This window comes from Perca flavescens, chromosome 13 (genome assembly GCF_004354835.1).
Source record: "Perca flavescens isolate YP-PL-M2 chromosome 13, PFLA_1.0, whole genome shotgun sequence".
Classification (NCBI taxonomy): domain Eukaryota; kingdom Metazoa; phylum Chordata; class Actinopteri; order Perciformes; family Percidae; genus Perca; species Perca flavescens.
Window position 1 is genome coordinate 29,536,037 of NC_041343.1, and position 18,697 is coordinate 29,554,733.

The 18,697-nt window shown below is 37.5% G+C and overlaps 1 protein-coding gene and 1 long non-coding RNA gene across 5 annotated transcripts in view; one reads left to right on the forward strand and one right to left on the reverse strand.

Annotated features, from left to right (window-relative positions):
• Nucleotides 1–1,132: 1,132 nt before the first annotated feature.
• Nucleotides 1,133–18,697, reverse strand: part of si:dkeyp-23e4.3 (rho GTPase-activating protein 7) — a 171,399-nt gene continuing 153,834 nt past the window's right edge. For all 3 annotated transcript variants that reach the window (XM_028595016.1, XM_028595015.1, XM_028595017.1), the window contains exons 14-17: nucleotides 13,743–13,949; nucleotides 11,277–11,500; nucleotides 9,518–9,691; nucleotides 1,133–4,197 (exon numbers count right to left, since the gene is read on the reverse strand). In XM_028595016.1, coding sequence (XP_028450817.1) covers nucleotides 4,089–4,197; nucleotides 9,518–9,691; nucleotides 11,277–11,500; nucleotides 13,743–13,949 — 714 coding nt within the window. In that variant the 3' untranslated portion in view covers nucleotides 1,133–4,088. The remainder of the gene's footprint in view (nucleotides 4,198–9,517; nucleotides 9,692–11,276; nucleotides 11,501–13,742; nucleotides 13,950–18,697) is intronic.
• LOC114566502 (uncharacterized) lies at nucleotides 1,183–9,860 on the forward strand. Of its 2 annotated transcripts, none has more exons than XR_003694069.1 (3): nucleotides 1,183–1,350; nucleotides 4,123–4,242; nucleotides 9,536–9,860. It is a non-coding gene; the product is annotated as an uncharacterized LOC114566502 (long non-coding RNA). The 2 variants fall into 2 exon arrangements; XR_003694068.1 differs by lacking the exon at nucleotides 1,183–1,350 and adding an exon at nucleotides 1,362–1,519.

Sequence of the window (18,697 nt, forward strand, 5' to 3'; positions counted from 1 at the left end):
GTCGCAATAATCAGGAAAATTAGTTCCCGGCTCGGAAAATTCACACTGTATTACCATGCGTGAGACAGGGCATGCCTCTGTGCTGTCCGACTGCCCTTCTAGTTTCTCTTCTTTCAGCTCTGTTTTTGGTCTCTACCAACACCTGAGCAAATATCTGGCTCTTTAGCTGCTAAATGCTCAACCACTGCAGTGCCCTGCTACGCCTTGAACTACTATACAACTACTAGTTCCATTATCTTTATTGTGACTATTATCGCCACTGTTCATTGTAGCCCCAACCGGCACCGTCAGACACCACCTACCAAGAGCCTGGGTCTGTCCCAGGTTTCTGCCTAAAAGGGCGTTTTTCCTCGCCACTGTAGCACTAAATGCTTGCTCTTTGGGGGAATTGTCGGGTCTTTGAAAATTATGTGTGTGGTCGAGACCTACTCTTTCTGTAAAGTGTCTTGAGATAACTCTTGTTATGATTTGATGCTATAAATAAAATGTAATTGCATTGAATTACAGTATGTTCCCAAGCTAGTCGCTAGCTTTGTGTGCTGTTTGGTGTTGGGCAGGTAGTGTACAGTGGATTCATCCGAGCTGTTTCTTTCAAACTGAGGTTTAATGTGAGACTGGACCATCCTGTAAATGGGCTGCAAATCCTAAAACTTGTTAGAGAGGCTAAAATGTAGGGCTGGGTATTGTTCCAAAAATGACGATACCAATACCGTGACTTCCGTTCCGGTTTCCTAAACTAATCCTAATCACTGCTCATGCACACACATTCATTCTCCCTTGTGGGGGGAGGGGCTTAGGTGACCGTTTTGGACTTTAGCGGAAAGGGGGGGAGGGACTGAGAAGTTGTTGATTTTTGAATGTTTTGGCTAAGTCCTGGATCTTCACCATCCTACCTACAGCACCTTTTAAGGTCATTATTACACAAATGTTTTAAATTTAATCAAACTTCCTGATCTCTGGATTACCGACTTTACAAGGCGACCACTTTGTTTGCCTTTTACCTTTTGACCTCGAGTTGATCCCGAGTTGACTTCATGGTATTTTAGCAACATATGGAAGGAACAGACTTGTACAGAAATGAAAGCTGCCTGCAGGCGCTTCTGTGCTTCTGTTATTTGTAATTTGCATAAATTATCCCCTCTTCCTTAAAATCCTGTTTAGACCGGGGCATGATATCCTCGCCACAAGAAGTATTTTTACATCACGTTTGTTGCTCGGCATCTGTCCCTCGCTCTGCACCGAGAGTTTATCAGTGATCCCGCGATCTGATCTCAGAGATGAATCGGTGCGATATGCAAATAAGCTTCATGCAAATCAGATACGAGTGGGTGCTGCGAGCGTGAGAAAGAGGTGAGAGAATTGTGAGTCTTTTTTTGATTTTGAAAGTCTGCATCGCGGTTTTGCGCTTCGGTGGCGCAGTGTGCTGCCTCGTCTTCATTACAGACAGTAATCTGTTTGGCACTTAGAGGACTCACAGAGAGGGGAAAAAAAAACCAACTAGAAAAGACAACAGGAAAAGGTACAGAGAGAAGTAAACACTTTAATTAGGTGTTTGGCACTTGATAAATTTAGATTTCACACACACACACATACAAGATAAAAATTTTCCGAAAGCACAACATTAAATAAGATATTTGTATTTAGATATAAGATTTGTTTTTAAGATATACATTAAGTTAAATTATCTGAAATATATTTGAATGGATTTGTATTAGACATGTCCATGCCCTAATTCACAACGACGACATTCTGAAATATGTAGGACAAGCCGACTCAGAAAGGGAAGTAACACTCAAGTGCCAACATGACATAAGAGACACAGAGACATGCGGACATCACGCTCTTGACTGACTAATAATAAATACAAATGTTTAAAAAATTCAGGAACTTTTGGGAGGGGGTCGGGGGGGCAAAGTTGTCCGGTTGAATATCCGTCACAGTGCTGGGAAGCACACCCAAAAGGCTCGGTGCCGCGTGGCGCGGCCTCCGTCAAGTCACACACTTCTGTCGTGCTTCAGAGTCACGCAACTGTGGCGTCGTCCTGTGGAGAGGTAGATATCGCCGGTCTTTTCGACCTTCACGCACATCGCGTCCTGTTACTGAACGGGTCAGATTCACAGGGATGGATTCCAAAGTTAGGAACGGTCACTGAAGTGGGGACAAAAAGACGTTCTGGTCTGTGGCTTTGTGCTGATTTAACACAGCTCTTGTTAAAGGGAAACATCGGATTTAAAGAAGTTCAGTTCCTCTGGCTTTGGTACGTGGATTGTCTCAGAATGTGGTTTTTGTTTGTAAGCTTTTTATTTTTATTTTTCGACAACATCCTGTCATCGAGTGCACAAAAAAGTTATATAACACAATAAAGGAAAGGGAAAAAGCCAAAAAGCATAATATGAGCACTTCAACATCGATTCTTTTCCTTAGTACATCATTAGCCGTTTCCTGCAAACCAGACCGGAAGCAGAAAACGCTGAAGATCCATGTTATGTTCTTCTTTACAAAAGAAATAAATGTCAGACCGGCAGACTGACGTGTGATGAGCATTCTTCTTAGAAAACTAAATTAGATTTTAGAAATGTCTCGTGATATATGGTCTCTAGAAGTGTATTATTCAACTTTTGTTAAAGAAGGTAAAGAAAATCGCGATTCTCGATACTATCAAATCGCAAAACCTCTCGAATCGCAAAAGAATAAATATAGTATCGGCGCCCATGTATCTTGATAGAATAGAATCGGGACAAAAGCATATCGGGGCGGCTGTGGCTCAGTGGTAGAGCGGTAGATTGGTGGTTTGATACCCGGCCCTGCAGTCCCATGTCAAAGTTTCCTTGGGCAAGACACTGAACCCTGTATTGCGCCATGGGAGCGTGAATGTGCCTCGGTGAATGGTGAATGGTTCCTGTACTATGTTAAAGCACTTTGAGTAGTCGTTAGACTAGAAAAGTGCTATATATATATATAAAAAAAAAAAAAAACAGTGCATTTACATTGTCCCAGCCCTAGTGGCTGCACTGGCCAGCTGTTGCTTTGTTAAGGGGTTTAGTACGGATGCTGTGGCCCCTCCTGCCTTCTCAGCATCCACTTCTCTCTTCTCTTCCCTTTCCACTGAAGCCAATGACATGTTTTAGTCAAGTTCAAATGTCAGTCAGGGCTCCAGACTGCGACTGAGACAATGAGAGTATTATTTTTGTCAACTACTGGCGTGTGTGCGACTTGCAACTTTTTTACATTTTTATTTATTTCATTCTGAAAACGAAATAGGAACTGCGTGGGTAACGTAATCTACACTCGTGTGTCTCGCTTTCATCGTAAAAAAAGTCAAAGTCAACCGTGGAAAACAAACCATCGAACACAGGTTTTTTTTTTCATCTACGGCCGCAGACGTCGGCGAGTTAGTCGGAAGAGGCCGTGGCTGCAAAAAAAGGCAAGAACACACAAGATTTTTTTTTCCGAGGGAGTTTAACATGGCTTAGATTTAGCAAAAACAACAACGCCACAAACTGTAGCTGCTGCACTACATGAGACAAAAACCGTGAAAAATCGAGCTGCGGGTCGATTTGAAAGGTGTGCGCTGCTGAATTTTTGCAAACATTTTCAGTTGGTGGCTACAGTGCTCCTGGTAAAACTACTTAGTCTGGAGCCCTGTCAGTTCCACATGCTCCATCTCGCCCGGTTTCCTCAGTAAGAAGTCAAATCAGGACTGTGTTTCATCATTGTCAAAGCTCGCCAGGGTTTGCATTTTTTTTTCTATGAACTTTTGAGTGTGAAGCGTTGCAGACGTGCCAGGGAGTGCAGAGGTGCTGCTGGCAATCTGCAAGGTCACTGACAAAAAAAAACAACCCAAAACTCATACAGCAACTGGAAAAGAAGCCAAAGAGACACGCGTGGTTCAGGGGAAGCCCTCGTAGGTCACCTTCCCCGCTCGCTGTGCTCTGGGCCACCAGTTTCACTTTTCAAACTTCAGAGAAAGTCCTGTGAAACAAAAAAAAGATGCCGTCGTCTCATTTCTGCCAGTACTGCACAATCAGTGCAGTACTGGCAGCATCTGTAAATCGCTCCTCAGCTTCCAAACGTCGGCACTGATGATCTCATATCTTGGTCTCTTTGTGTTCCGCTCTGAAGGAGTCCCTGATGGCCAGGAGACCGGAGGCCAGAAGGTGTCCGCTCACTTTGCTGTGCCACTCCTGCGACCGGCCCCTGGAAGATGACAGAAAGAGAACAAGATCTTTCAGCAAAGAAAAGGTATACGATAGAACGGGGTTACTGTGGGGTCTTAAAAAGTCTCAAATTTCACAATCTTAATTTTAGGCCTAAAAAAGTCTGGAAACACTCTACTTGAAGGTATCTACATAAGAGTGACATGACACTGTCATCAACACATGAACCCTAACTCTAACACAACTTTTGGTTTTTCTGAGTCAAAACATTTTTCTTTTTTTTTACATTTTTGACACTTTTTTTTTTGACATTTGTCACTTCTTTCAAAGTTCTTTTATCAATTATTTTTTCTTCAAATGCTATAAAATGGACTAAAACGCCCAAATTCAATGAACGTAGGGAGCTGATTATTTATTTAACTTGTTAAGAGCGTTGTGGTGAACCATCCACGTTATTTTTTTGGGACAATTTGTTTGAAAGAAAACCCAAATTTCTGTTATAGAAACGTTTTGAAAATGGGTCAAATTTGACCCGAGGACACCAGGAGGGTTAAAAAGTCTTACTTTTGACTTGGTGTGACTGCAGAATCCCTGTAAAATAGATTTTGTATTAATCCCACACAGCAAACTTTCAGCTTTAGTTGTGACTGCCACAAATGACATCATTTTATATGTATAAGATGCTCATGACTCATGACTAAGCTTACGAAAAAGAAAGCCAATGCTGAATATTTAATATTATATAATAATGATGTATATTTATATCTAAACTTTAGGAGAAAAACACCCATATGCTCTTTGTCCACCGTTTGTTTTCCATACAGTAATTGCAGCAATGTTTAGCTTGTAAAAGACATTCAGCGCCATTAAGTGGAAATCCGCATGCCTACTATCGTCAAGATTAAAGATGATAATCATGGTTAAAGGCTTTATGGGATACATCTCCATCGCCCAGTCATAAATAAACATGTTCCGTATACATTTTTACAACACTGCAGGGAAAGAAGTACAAACTTTAGAGTGCTACATAGGCGTCACATTTTTCTGTACTGCACCAGTCGGCAATAAAAGTCCTCCGTACCGGATGTTTTCTGCTATCAGTTTAAATGAGAGATCTGCACCTTTTTCACAAGAGACATTTTGACTCCTGATAGCGGGAAAAATGAAGGCTTAAATATAAATGACAGGTAGTATTAGGGCTGCACGATATGAGGGAAATACGATTAACTTGCGATAAACAGATATTGAATGGTGCTCAGCTCTGCTTTTCTGCTGCCTTCAGTATTCTACTAAAATACAACATATTTCTTGTTAAATTAAAAAAAATAAAAAATGTGGAGGAAATTATTTCCAACATTCTTTTATTGAACAAACTGAACATTGAACTGAACATGAAAGGCAGTATTAGAGGCAAGGATGATAGTTACATTTTAAAGTGCACTCTTACAACTAGTATACATATATTGTTAATGTCTGTAACCCTCGTGTTGTCCACGGGTCAAATTTCACCCGTTTTTTATATCAGAAATATTAGTCCCAAAATAACTTGGATGCATGCATGCACGTTGTATGGAACCCATATATTGATTTTTGGGTGTTTTATTAAATTTTTTAGCATTTGAAAAATTAAATGTCTCCTGACTGAACGTTGCCATTCTGCGATTCCCTCAACATCCTCTGATCTTAACTATTGGTCAAGATAATTCAGCATTTCTGTTTTTTTTTTTTTTTTTAACAAAAAAATTAGGTATAATGTCACTTAAATTAGGTTTATTGACCATGAATTTAAAAAAAGCGTTGAAAAAGTGACAAAAACATTTTAAAAAGCAACAAAAGAATCAAAAAAAGCAACAAGCGCATCGGAAAAAGCGGACAAAAAAAGGTCATTTTCAATTTTGACCCAGAAGGACAATAAGTTTACGGTCGATGGGAAGACAACACAAGGGTTTAATGGTTGGAGTTACATCCGCGCTCATATTCTTACCAGTTTCACCTGTGCTATCACTGATGTTAGATCAGGGTGTTTGTTGTTATCCTGAGGCAACATGTCCGCAGTGAGAAAGGTGTGTAATGGCCGACTTCCACTGCTGCTTTACTCATTCTGTCTCAGTTCCAAGTTTTGGGTAACACATCCCAATATTCACTTCACATAATCTAAATTATATTTGTTTCCACCTTTTTATGCATCTCTGGATTTTAGTTTTCACTAAAATATCTAATTGCGATTACTTCGACTGGTATTGCGATTGCGATATGATTCACGATATTGAAGGGAATGATCGTTTTTGTAGCATTATTCTCATTTTAATTGAAAAATATGAAAATCAGAACAATTCAAATGGTTTATAGTGTGATTTTTGTTTTCTTTACAAATATTGCCCCTCCCACCTGCAATTTGACACAACATCCTCGATGTTTTTCCTCCGTCTCTCTCTCTCTAACCCACTGAGGCCGTAACGGGTTTGATTTCCTCCGGAGGCGATAGGATCCGTTTCACAGCAAACAAAGCCCTGTTGACCTTCGATGCCGTGGATCTGTTGTCTCGCCTTGAAAGTTAACAAGCGCTTTTAAATTATTGTCAAAGCTAGTAAGCCTGAGACGGCCTGGCACGCTGCAGACGTTTTAGCTTGAGCTCCGTCATGAGAGGAAATGAAAAGCAAGCGGAAGTGACCGACAAAGGGGGAAAGAGTGAAGGCATTCATCCCTCTGGGTGTTTTCACTTCTTCCCCTTACGTGATCACTCTTCATAACAGGAGCACTGGCAGGCCCGAGTTACTCAGACGCCTGCTGGCTGCATGTAAATGATCCTGGAATGGAAGCTTATTTCCCCTCCGCACGCACTCTCCGTTGCTCTAAATCAGAGATCCTCAACAGGGGGTCCTCAGAGTTACTGCCGGGCTGTTCATTTTTCTAAAGTATTTTCCAAAAATTAAAATGTCTTAACATAAATCTAACATATTATTAGCAACTATAAATCAGCCTTTTTGTGAAAAAACAAACTGATGACATGCTTACTGGCATATAGGTAAGGAAGTCATAGACAGATACAGTTATTCTTAAAGGGTAACTACCATTTTCTTCAACCTGGACCCTGTTTTCCTATGTTTGTGTGTCTAAGTGACTGATGGGAACACCAATCTTTGACATTGGTCCAGTATTAAGAGAGATCTCTGCAGTCGGCAGCGGCGAAACAAGCTACAATGGAAGTTAGTAAGGCAATTTTCCAGCTTCACAACCTTCACAAAAGTGCTCGTTTTGCCGCTGACAGGCTCAGGTTAATATTTTAAGTGTCTGACAATCATTTTGGCTTACTGTGACTTAAAAAAAAAAGCACACCATAATGTCTTAATGACCGGTATGTAGGATTCTTGTTTTTAGGTTACAACTAATTTTCATTTTATTTTAAAATTAAGTGAGTTTAAAGGTGCTGTAGGTAGGATGGTGAAGATCCAGGACTTAGTCAAAAAATGTGAACATCGACAACTCAGTCCCTCCCCCCTTTCTGCTAAAGCCCATCCCCCCACAAGGGAGAATGAATGTGTGTGCATGAGTAGTGATTGACATGCAGTTAGACACCCCCTCCCCACCCCTCCTGGCCCTTATTGGTGCATCTGAACAGGGAGCTGTGGATTTTAGCAAATCACACTACAGGCTGTAGGTGGAGCCAGAGGAGCCCAATTTATTTTTAATGACCTGCTTCATGTAGTTCTACTGGAACATAGGGTCAGTTTCAGCAAATATGACAGAAAGTTAGTTTTATAAGTCTACTGGGGAACAGAGATGCTGTGTCGCACAGAGCTTCATTTCATTTAATCAACCGAGACGAATAGAGCCGCAGGACTCCGCCGAGAGTCAAATTGATCATGTAAGCAGCAGAAAATCTGCCCCAACTTAGTTTCAAGGGGCATGAATCATGAGAAGGAGGGCCACTCACCTACGGGGAGGTTGTGGCTGTGCCTCAGATAGATGCTGGCAGAGGTCAAAAACACACAACAGGCTCCATTAAGACGGAGGACATGGACTAAGTGCTCTCTCCAGATATTTCTTTTAATAGGCTTCTCCCAGCCTTAAATCCTCTCCGCCTCTGTGTCGTTGCTGCAGCTCCTTTGCCCTTGGTTCCACTTCTGTCTTGTCTTCGTTACTTAAAGGACCATTCTGCCATTTTTATGTGACCAGATTATTATATCGACACATGATTTAAATCTGCCATGAGTCACAAATTCAAAGATAATTATTAATACCGGAACCAAGCCCCCCAAAAAGGTTTTTTGAATCGGAACTATGATAAACAATTGACGCAATGTTGGTAAATCAAAATTATGCCTGCGATTTTGATTTACTGATTCATAATTGTGAGTGACTCAAAGTTTTGACTGCCTAAGTCAGAGTTATGACACAGTAAGGCAAACGTAGCTCATCATTCGGATTTATTCAAAATTGTAAGCCACACAATCGCAAGTGTGTTTTTTGTACATTTTCAGAACTACGACCTCTTAAACAGACAACATGATATCTTTTCATTTTAAAACTCTTACATTAAAGGTGCTGTAGGTATGATTGTGAAAATCCATGAATTAGCCAAAAAATTTGAACATCGACAACTTCTCAGTCCCTCCCCCCCTTTCTGCTAAAGCCCAAAACTGTCTCCTAAGCCCCTCCCCCCAAAAGGGAGAATAAATGCGTGTGCCTGAGCAGTGATTGACACGCAGTTACACCCCACCCCCTGGCCCTGATTGGTGCATCTGAACAGAGAGCTGTGGATTTTAGCAAATTCCACTACAGGCTGTAGGTGGTGCCAGAGGAGCCAGATTTTTTTTAATGACCTGCTTCATGTAGTTCTACTGGAACATAGGATCAGTTTCAGCAAATATGACAGAAAGGTAGTTTTATAAGGCTTAACTACTGCACCTTTATGTACAGGAAATGTTAAGAGAAGGCCTTTAAACACATTTTCATGCAAAGTTAGTGTTATTCATAAAAACAAAATCCATATGGTGAATGGTTTAACGGTAATTTCATTTATTTATTTTATTCATTTATGAAACTAACTATTTGCATGGCCTAGCATCAGCAAGGTAAAGGTGAGTCTCTCATTGTCGACTGTCTATGAAAGCAAAACTATACCTGCCAGCTGTATCTATCCTGCAGTTATCCTTCACACATACTGCCACATCTACTGCAGCCTCATCCTCTACGGTTTCTCTTCCTTCCCTGACAATTAAACAACACAGATTCCTCTGTCTGCATCCTGGCAGTTATTCAATATACCTTCAAATTACTTTCCCGTCCCGCCCTCAATAACACATCACCAAAGAATTCACTCTTTCTTCTTCCTTTCCTTCCCGTGTATGCATCCTTACCTGGTGTCTGTTCGACAGAGGTGCGTGAGTCGGGTCTTCCTGGCTCCGGTGGGCTCCAGCAGGTAGAGGCAGGAGTAGACGTGGGCCCTAACCCCCTCCGACAGCACCTCAGGGTGCTCCGTGGACACAGAGGACAGGTACAGGGGGCCGGCGGACGGGTCTGCCTGCCAGGTCCTGAGACGAGAAGAGATTATCGGGACGGAGAATCCAAATGTGACACATTAATGTGACTGCTGACAATAATCTGATCACAACCACACACTAGCAGCTGATTATTAGGGCTGGCTATCGTTTAAAAAAATTCGGTACAGATACTTTGATACCGGTTCCCTAAACGATACTTTTTTCAATACCAATAAAAAAAAAAAAAAAAGAAATTGCAACATTACGGCACAAATCTTTTTATTTATGTTTTATCTACCCTTGTGCCTCGTCTCTGTGTAACGTAGAGTTTTTTCTGCGTGTCTCTACGACGTTTAACGTTAGACAGCCAATCACAGACATTATTAGATCTTGGTAGAAGCCTGCTGCATGCTGATTGGCTCACTGACGCTGATGAGCTTTACTCCTTAGGTATTGAAATTGGGTAGTGAATGATGAGGCATTTTTTGATACTCAATACTTTAGAGGGGAGCCCGACGGTGCCTAAAAAGTATTGACTTCGCTACCCAGCCCTAGTGATTACACTTATGCAATCCTAACCTATCCCTCTGTATTTTGTTAAATGAAAATGCTGACACCTGCATTGACACACAACATAAAAGACAAATCTGCCATCTCTTTTGGTAAAATCACAATCATAAAGTTTCCCACTGATATCAGGTCAGAACAGTTTCCAAAGCAGTTGTTAAATATTTATTCAAAATGAGTATCATGTCGGTTTTGAGGGGGTTAGAGATGGACTAACACATTGTTGGTTTAGGTCTTTTATCTGGTATTTGACAACAATTAGAAGATGTCGTCGTGATTTGCTTGTTTGAATGCGTTATGCAGAAGCGCTGATGTGAATGTCTTTCTTGGGGAACTCAAAGTTCATGTACGCTGTCGTACAGAGAGGAAATAGGACAAAAAGTACACCTTGTGATGTGATCCAGCTGCAGACACAGATACTGTCATGTCTCATCTGACTTTAGGGTCGGATTAAAATTCCATCAACCCCATTCAATCCACATAGACACACAAAAAATAACCAGAATGCTGTCTACAACTTTACAGTTTTTTTTAAATCGCTTTGGTACTATTATAGCAACTTTGTAGTACAATTTCACAACTCCTAAGGGGCTTTCACACCTACCTTGTTTGGTCAGGACCTTGGGACTTTTCAGTTTGATCCAAACCAATTTAGATGTTCATACATACACACATTTTATATAGCTGATAAACCAGTATAAAACCTATAGGTTTACCAAATGGTTCCAATTACTTCATATGAAAAGTATTGTCTTTGATGACACACAGATCAGGAGTGGTGATAACGTTACTGTGTAATTCTGTGTGTTGTACTTAGTCAATTGAACATGTGATTACATGAAAAAAAAAAGATATTTTGATGATCTGCTTTGAGTTACTAAGTACTAAGAGTTATGAGGTTTTACCATCTACTTAGGATAATAGTACCAAAGCGATAAAATAAAAAAAAAAACTGTAAATCAAACTAACACTTTGAGAGTACTTTTGTCTCCGTCCTCCGTGCTCTATAGAGCTCAGCAGGTTAAGGCCCAGATGCCCGTGAAGCCCTGGGCTCGCCTTGCCTCATTACCTGAGCAGCAGATGCTCCTGCGGGGGCCGGAAGCCCAGGCCGTGGCCCTGGAGGAGGTAGCGGTAGACTTCTGTGTCCTTGGACAAGGTCTGGATGACAGCGGCGTGGCGCAGGCTTCCCTCCCACAGCTCCTGCTCTCGTAGCAGCCGGTGTAGCAGCTCCTTCTGGGGGGCGTCCACCTCGGCGGAGCCGCGCCACATCCACAGCGGGCAGCCGTCATCCATCTGCAAAATAATGGAGAACCAGAGTTAGAACTTAATGGAGCCAACAGTTTGCACACTAATAAAGATCATGGTTTTGATTGAAACAAATTTTTAAGGTCCTTTTTTTCAATATATAGAGTATCTATTTTGCCCTCTTAGGCTATGTTCACACTTGCCGTCTTTTTTTGAAGCTGCCAGCGTCTGTTCTACATTATAATCCTACGGAGTAAACCGTGTTTTCAACAAAGTCCTGAGCGCTTTTGTACAGTTTTTTCCAACTGCTTACACACGTTTTCAAAACTATGTGTCCTTTTTTCAAAACTCTACACACAATTCCTAAAACTGCACACACAAAATGAAAAATGCCTCACATCTCATTCAAAATGAAACACTGCATTCAAAATATCATAAACACATCTGAAAATGAAGCATTTGCATCAAATGGCAAACACTTTTTTCATATTAGTACATTTTTGGATATACCATGTACACACTGTTGTTCTAAATCTAAAGCTCTTTTGTCTTTCATAGGTTTATATCTACATTTACAATGTTCTAGAGGGAAAGTCATCTGCTGAAAATGGTGCACTGTGCAAAGTGCACTGTAAAAAACAATCTAATGTTACAGTAAAACAGAAAATATTTATTGGGCACAACGTTACGTTTGTAAGAGTAGCTCAGTGTTGCACAGTAGCATGAAACAAGAAAACAAAAGTATAAATATATGTAAAACAAAGGTATCATTTTTAGAATAAAGAATATGTGTGTGTGTGTGTGTTGTGAGTGTATGTCCGTGCTTGTGTGTCGGGCGGGGGAGGGACAGAATTGTATGCACTTTGTGCAAAACAAAGTCTGATTGATTAGTAATGCTGAAATAGTCATTATTAGATAGTTGCATGCAGTATGGACGCCACTATAAAGCTACTCAAGATGGGCTTCTCTCCCTGATCTCATCAGAGATGGCTCTCCTTCTTACTCTTCTTCCCTCCTCCTCCTCCTCCTCGTTGTTATCCCCTGTCTCTTCCTGCTACTCCCCTTGCTCTCTGTCTATTGTTGGCATCCATTGTTCAAAACAGGTAATCTGGCCTTTGAACTAAGTATAGGCCTATACTAAAGCAATGATTGGTTAGTGTTCAGTTATGACATAATGTGTTTGCAAATGTGAGAAGTGTGTGTGTGCCCTGGTAAATAAGTGTGTCTTAGGTAGAGAATTGTGTGTAATGTTTTGAAAAAAGTGTTTTATGCTATTGAAAGCTGAGTGAAAGGCTGAGAAATAGCTTATGGTTTTGGAGATTTGCTGTGTAGTTTTGCACTTTGAGTGAGAGGTTTCAAAAATCGTGTGACATGAAAAGATTTTGTGTGTAAGCAGTTGGAAAAAACTGTAAACGCCACCGTTGACTTCTATTTCTGCAGCTCATGCCGTCTTTTTGAAGCTGAAAAAAGTTAAACTTTTCTGAAGAAAAAAAAACGCCCCATTCTGGCTTTTTTGACAGCTGACCAATGACAAGCGGAGTAGCCAGACCTGTCGTTTCCATAACAACAAGAGAAAATGGAGTCGGAGCACAGCGAGTTATATGACCGGGTGCTCCCTGTACAGGCAACTCACTTAGTTCACTCTTATTAATATTTGATTTGATACTATAAATTGAATAGTTTGATCTTAAGTTAGCACCGCTCCACATACTATACTATACTGTAGCAGTAGCTGTTGTTATAGCAACAAAAGTTGCTCTCAGCTGCTTGTTGGAATAAAAAAGCGCTCTAGTCAACTTTTTCTTGTAAAAAAAGACACCAAGTGTGAACATAGCCTTAGGGAAATTAGTTTTGGACTCCAAGCTGCACACATAAATAATGCCTTGACAGTAGGGCTGCATGATTATTATTATTATTTGCATATAAACAGATATTAAAGTGTACTCAGTTCTGCATTTCTGCTGCTTTGAGTATTCTGCTAAAATACAACTAATCGCCTTTAAATCGAATTTAAAACAAATGAAAAGAATAATTTCCAACATTCTTTTATTGAACATTAAATTGAATATAAAATGCACCATTAAAAAAAGAATGTAAAAACATATTGCATATAACATGACTTATATTTTCATACTGTATATTTGTTCATCTTTTGTTCATCTTAACAGGACATTCAAAATTCCAAACTTTTCCATTCACTATATACTTCACAGCCTGGTTTATGTTAGTATGTATGCAGTAGGGAAAGCTCCTCTGTAGGTCTAACTAACTCTTTCCTCCCTCCATTTACCTTTTTGAAGGCCAGCTCCACATGTTCTGGCGCCACGTGGCTCTCCCAGCATCGGCTCTTCTCCCTGGCCTCCGTCAGGAGGTGCTGGGTGCTCAGCTGCAGCTTGCTCCTCCTTTCCTCCTGCTCCTCCTGACCTACGCTCTGACCGGGGGACACTGGGCCGCCTCCTTCCTCACCAGAATGCTGACCGGGCCAAAAATCTGGAAGCTACACAGAAGATTTTATGTGTTGACATTATTTTGTTAATTCTGTCTCTTCTCGTCAAGTTTCATGCAGCAGTCCCACTCTTTACGATGTACAATGGTCATAGTATAGTATGTTGAATGAAGTCATAGTATTTAGTAGGTCGAAATAGTCATAGTACAGTATTTCGGTAAAAAAGTCATAGTATGTTGAAAAAATTTATGAAAAAGTCATAGTATAATATGTCAAAAAAAGATGTAAAAAAGTCATAGTATAGTATGTCGGAAAACAGTCATAGTATAGTATACAGTAAAGTCGTAAAAAGTCCAAAAAAAATCATAGCACAGTGTCAAAAAAAGTCAAATGTGATAATAGTCACAGTATAGTTTGTTGAAAATAGTCGTAAAAAAGTCATACTATCTTATGTTGGAAAATGTCTGAGTCAAGGTTCTAAAGATGTCATTTTCTGTACAGTGTGTGAAGCCCCATGGGGCATATTTTTGATATAGGAATACATAAATGAAATTGATTTGACTTGACTTTGAAAAGCTTTGTTGATATTGTTCTGCTGTTATGTCTATGAGTGTCTAAGTTTATTGACAGTAACAAAAAACTGTTTTTGTCACATGCTATACCAATAAAGTTGATTCTGTTAGAACGCAAAGTTGTTGCCATGACAGCTGACAATACTTTAAATATGTTGCTGCAATATATGTATAGTATGTCGAAAAAAGTCATAGTATAGTATGTCGGAAAAAGGTATTAAAAAGTCATAGTATAGTATGTCGAAAAAAAGTCATAGTATAGAATGTCGAAAAAACTCATGAAAAAGTCATTGTATAGTATGTCGAAGAAACTCATAGTATAGTATGTCGAAGAAACTCATAGTATAGTATGTCGAAGAAACTCATAGTATAGTATGTCGAAAAAGTCATAAAAAAGTCATAGTATAGTATGTTGAACAAAGTCATAAAACAGTCATAGTATGTCAAAATAAGTCATAGTATAGTATGTCGAAATAAGTCATAGTGTAGTATGTCGAAAAAAGTCATGTATATTTTCAATCTTACAATTACAATATTGTTATTAATATTTCACCATTGCACAGAACTTCCTGGCAGTATATTTATATTCAAATTTTAAATCTCAGACCATATTGATATTGCACTATTCCCTCCCTCTCTTCAATTGTTATTGTATATTTTTTGTAAATTTCTAAATTCTATTGTATTGTTATACTGTTTTTATATACTGTTTATACTTTATAGTATAGTATGTCGAAATAAGTCATAGTATAGTATGTAGTGATGGCCAAATGAAGCTTCGTGACCCATTTTCTTTATTTTCTGAGCCCACTAGATGGCGCTCTTGGTTTTAAGAGAAAGGCCTAAGGCATTGCAATTCAGTGTAATATGTCGAAAAAAGTCATGAAAAAGTCATAGTATAGCATGTCGAAAAAACTCATGAAAAAGTCATAGTATAGTATGTCGAAATAAGTCATAGTATAGTATGTTGGAAAAAAGGTATTAAAAAGTCATAGTATAGTATGTTGAACAAAGTCATTAAACAGTCATAGTATAGTATGTCGATATAAGTAATATAAAAGTCATAGTATAGTATGTTGGAAAAAGGTATTAAAAAGTCATAGTATAGTATGTCGAAATAAGTCATAGTATAGTATGTTGAAAAAGTCACAAAAAAGTCATAGTATAGTATGTCGAAAAAAAGTCATAGTATAGTATGTCGAAAAAAGTCATGAAAAAGTCATTGTATAGTATGTCGAAGAAACTCATAGTATAGTATGTCGAAGAAACTCATAGTATAGTATGTTGAAAAAAGTCATGAAAAAGTCATAGTATAGCATGTTGAAAAAACTCATGAAAAAGTCATAGTATAGTATGTCGAAATAAGTCATAGTATAGTATGTCGAAATAAGTCATAGTATAGTATGTCAAAATAAGTCATAGTATAGTATGTTGAAAAAAGTGATAATAAAGTCATAGTGTAGTATGTCGAAAAAAGGTTTTAAAAAGTCATAGTATAGTATGTTGAAAAAGTCATAAAAAAGTCATAGTATAGTATGTTGAAAAAGTCATAAAAAGTCATAGTATAGTATGTTGAAAAAAAGTCATAGTATAGCATGTCGAAAAAAGTCATAAAAAAGTCATAGTATAGTATGTCGAAAAAAGGTTTTAAAAAGTCATAGTATAGTATGTTGAAAAAGTCATAAAAAAGTCATAGTATAGTATGTCGAAAAAAAGTCATAGTATAGTATGTCGAAAAAAACTCATGAAAAAGTCATTGTATAGTATGTCGAAGAAACTCATAGTATAGTATGTCGAAGAAACTCATAGTATAGTATGTTGAAAAAAGTCATGAAAAAGTCATAGTATAGCATGTCGAAAAAACTCATGAAAAAGTCATAGTATAGTATGTCGAAATAAGTCATAGTATAGTATGTCGAAATAAGTCATAGTATAGTATGTTGAAAAAGTCATAAAAAGTCATAGTATAGTATGTTGAAAAAAAGTCATAGTATAGCATGTCGAAAAAAGTCATAAAAAAGTCATAGTATAGTATGTCGAAAAAAGGTTTTAAAAAGTCATAGTATAGTATGTTGAAAAAGTCACAAAAAAGTCATAGTATAGTATGTCGAAAAAAAGTCATAGTATAGTATGTCGAAAAAAGTCATGAAAAAGTCATTGTATAGTATGTCGAAGAAACTCATAGTATAGTATGTCGAAGAAACTCATAGTATAGTATGTTGAAAAAAGTCATGAAAAAGTCATAGTATAGCATGTCGAAAAAACTCATGAAAAAGTCATAGTATAGTATGTCGAAATAAGTCATAGTATAGGATGTCGAAATAAGTCATAGTATAGTATGTCAAAATAAGTCATAGTATAGTATGTTGAAAAAAGTGATAATAAAGTCATAGTGTAGTATGTCGAAAAAAGGTTTTAAAAAGTCATAGTATAGTATGTTGAAAAAGTCATTAAAAAGTCATAGTATAGTATGTTGAAAAAGCCATAAAAAAGTTATAGTATAGTATGTCAAAAAAAGGTTTTAAAAAGTCATAGTATCGTATGTTGAAAAAGTCATAAAAAAGTCATAGTATAGTATGTTGAAAAAGTCATAAAAAAATCATAGTATAGTATGTTGAAAAAAAGTCATAGTATAGTATGTCGAAGAAACTCATAGTATAGTATGTCGAAAAAGTCATAAAAAAGTCATAGTATAGTATGTTGAACAAAGTCATAAAACAGTCATAGTATGTTGAAATAAGTCATAGTATAGTATGTTGAAATAAGTCATAGTATAGTATGTCGAAATAAGACATAGTATAGTATGTCGAAATAAGTCATAGTATAGTATGTCGAAATAAGTCATAGTATAGTATGTTGAAAAAAGTCAGGAAAAAGTCATAGTATAGTATGTCGGAAAAAGGTATTAAAAAGTCATAGTATAGTATGTCGGAAAAAGGTATTTAAAAGTCATAGTATAGTATGTCGGAAAAAGGTATTAAAAAGTCATAGTATAGTATGTCGGAAAAAGGTATTAAAAAGTCATAGTATAGTATGTCGAAATAAGTCATAGTATAGTATGTCAAAAAAAGTCATGAAAAAGTCATAGTATAGTATGTCGAAAAAAGTTATAAAAAGTCATAGTATAGTATGTCGAAGAAACTAATAGTATAGTATGTCGAAAAAAGTCATATAAAAGTCATAGTATAGTATGTCGGGAAAAAGTATTAAAAAGTCATAGTATAGTATGACGAACAAAGTCATACAAAGTCATAGTATAGTATGTCGAAATAAGTCATAGTATAGTATGTCGAAATAAGTCATAGTATAGTAGGTCGAAAATAAGTCATAGTATAGTAGGTCGAAATAAGTCATGAAAAAGTCATAGTATAGTATGTTGAAAAAGTCATAAAAAGTCATATTATAGTATGACGAACAAAGTCATAAAACAGTCATAGTATAGTATGTCGAAATAAGTTATAGCATAGTATGTCGAAATAAGTCATAGTATAGTATGTCGAAATAAGTCATAGTATAGTAGGTCAAAATAAGTCATAGTATAGTATGTCGAAATAAGTCATGAAAAAGTCATAGTATAGTATGTCGAAAAAAGTCATAGTATAGTATGACGAACAAAGTCATAAAACAGTCATAGTATAGTATGTCGAAATAAGTCATAGTATAGTATGTTGGAAAAAGGTATTAAAAAGTCATAGTATAGTATGTTGAACAAAGTCATTAAACAGTCATAGTATAGTATGTCGATATAAGTAATATAAAAGTCATAGTATAGTATGTTGGAAAAAGGTATTAAAAAGTCATAGTATAGTATGACGAACAAAGCCATAAAACAGTCATAGTGTAGTATGACGAAATAAGTCATAGTATAGTATGTCGAAATAAGTCATAATAAAGTCATAGTATAGTATGTCAAAAAAAGTGATAGTATTGTATGTCAAAGAAAATAAAAAAAGTCATAGTATGACGAACAAAGTTATAAAAAGTCAAAGTATAGTATGTCGAAATAAGTCATAGTATAGTATGTTGAAAAAGTCACAAAAAAGTCATAGTATAGTATGTCGAAAAAAAGTCATAGTATAGTATGTCGAAAAAAGTCATGAAAAAATCATTGTATAGTATGTCGAAGAAACTCATAGTATAGTATGTCGAAGAAACTCATAGTATAGTATGTTGAAAAAAGTCATGAAAAAGTCATAGTATAGCATGTCGAAAAAACTCATGAAAAAG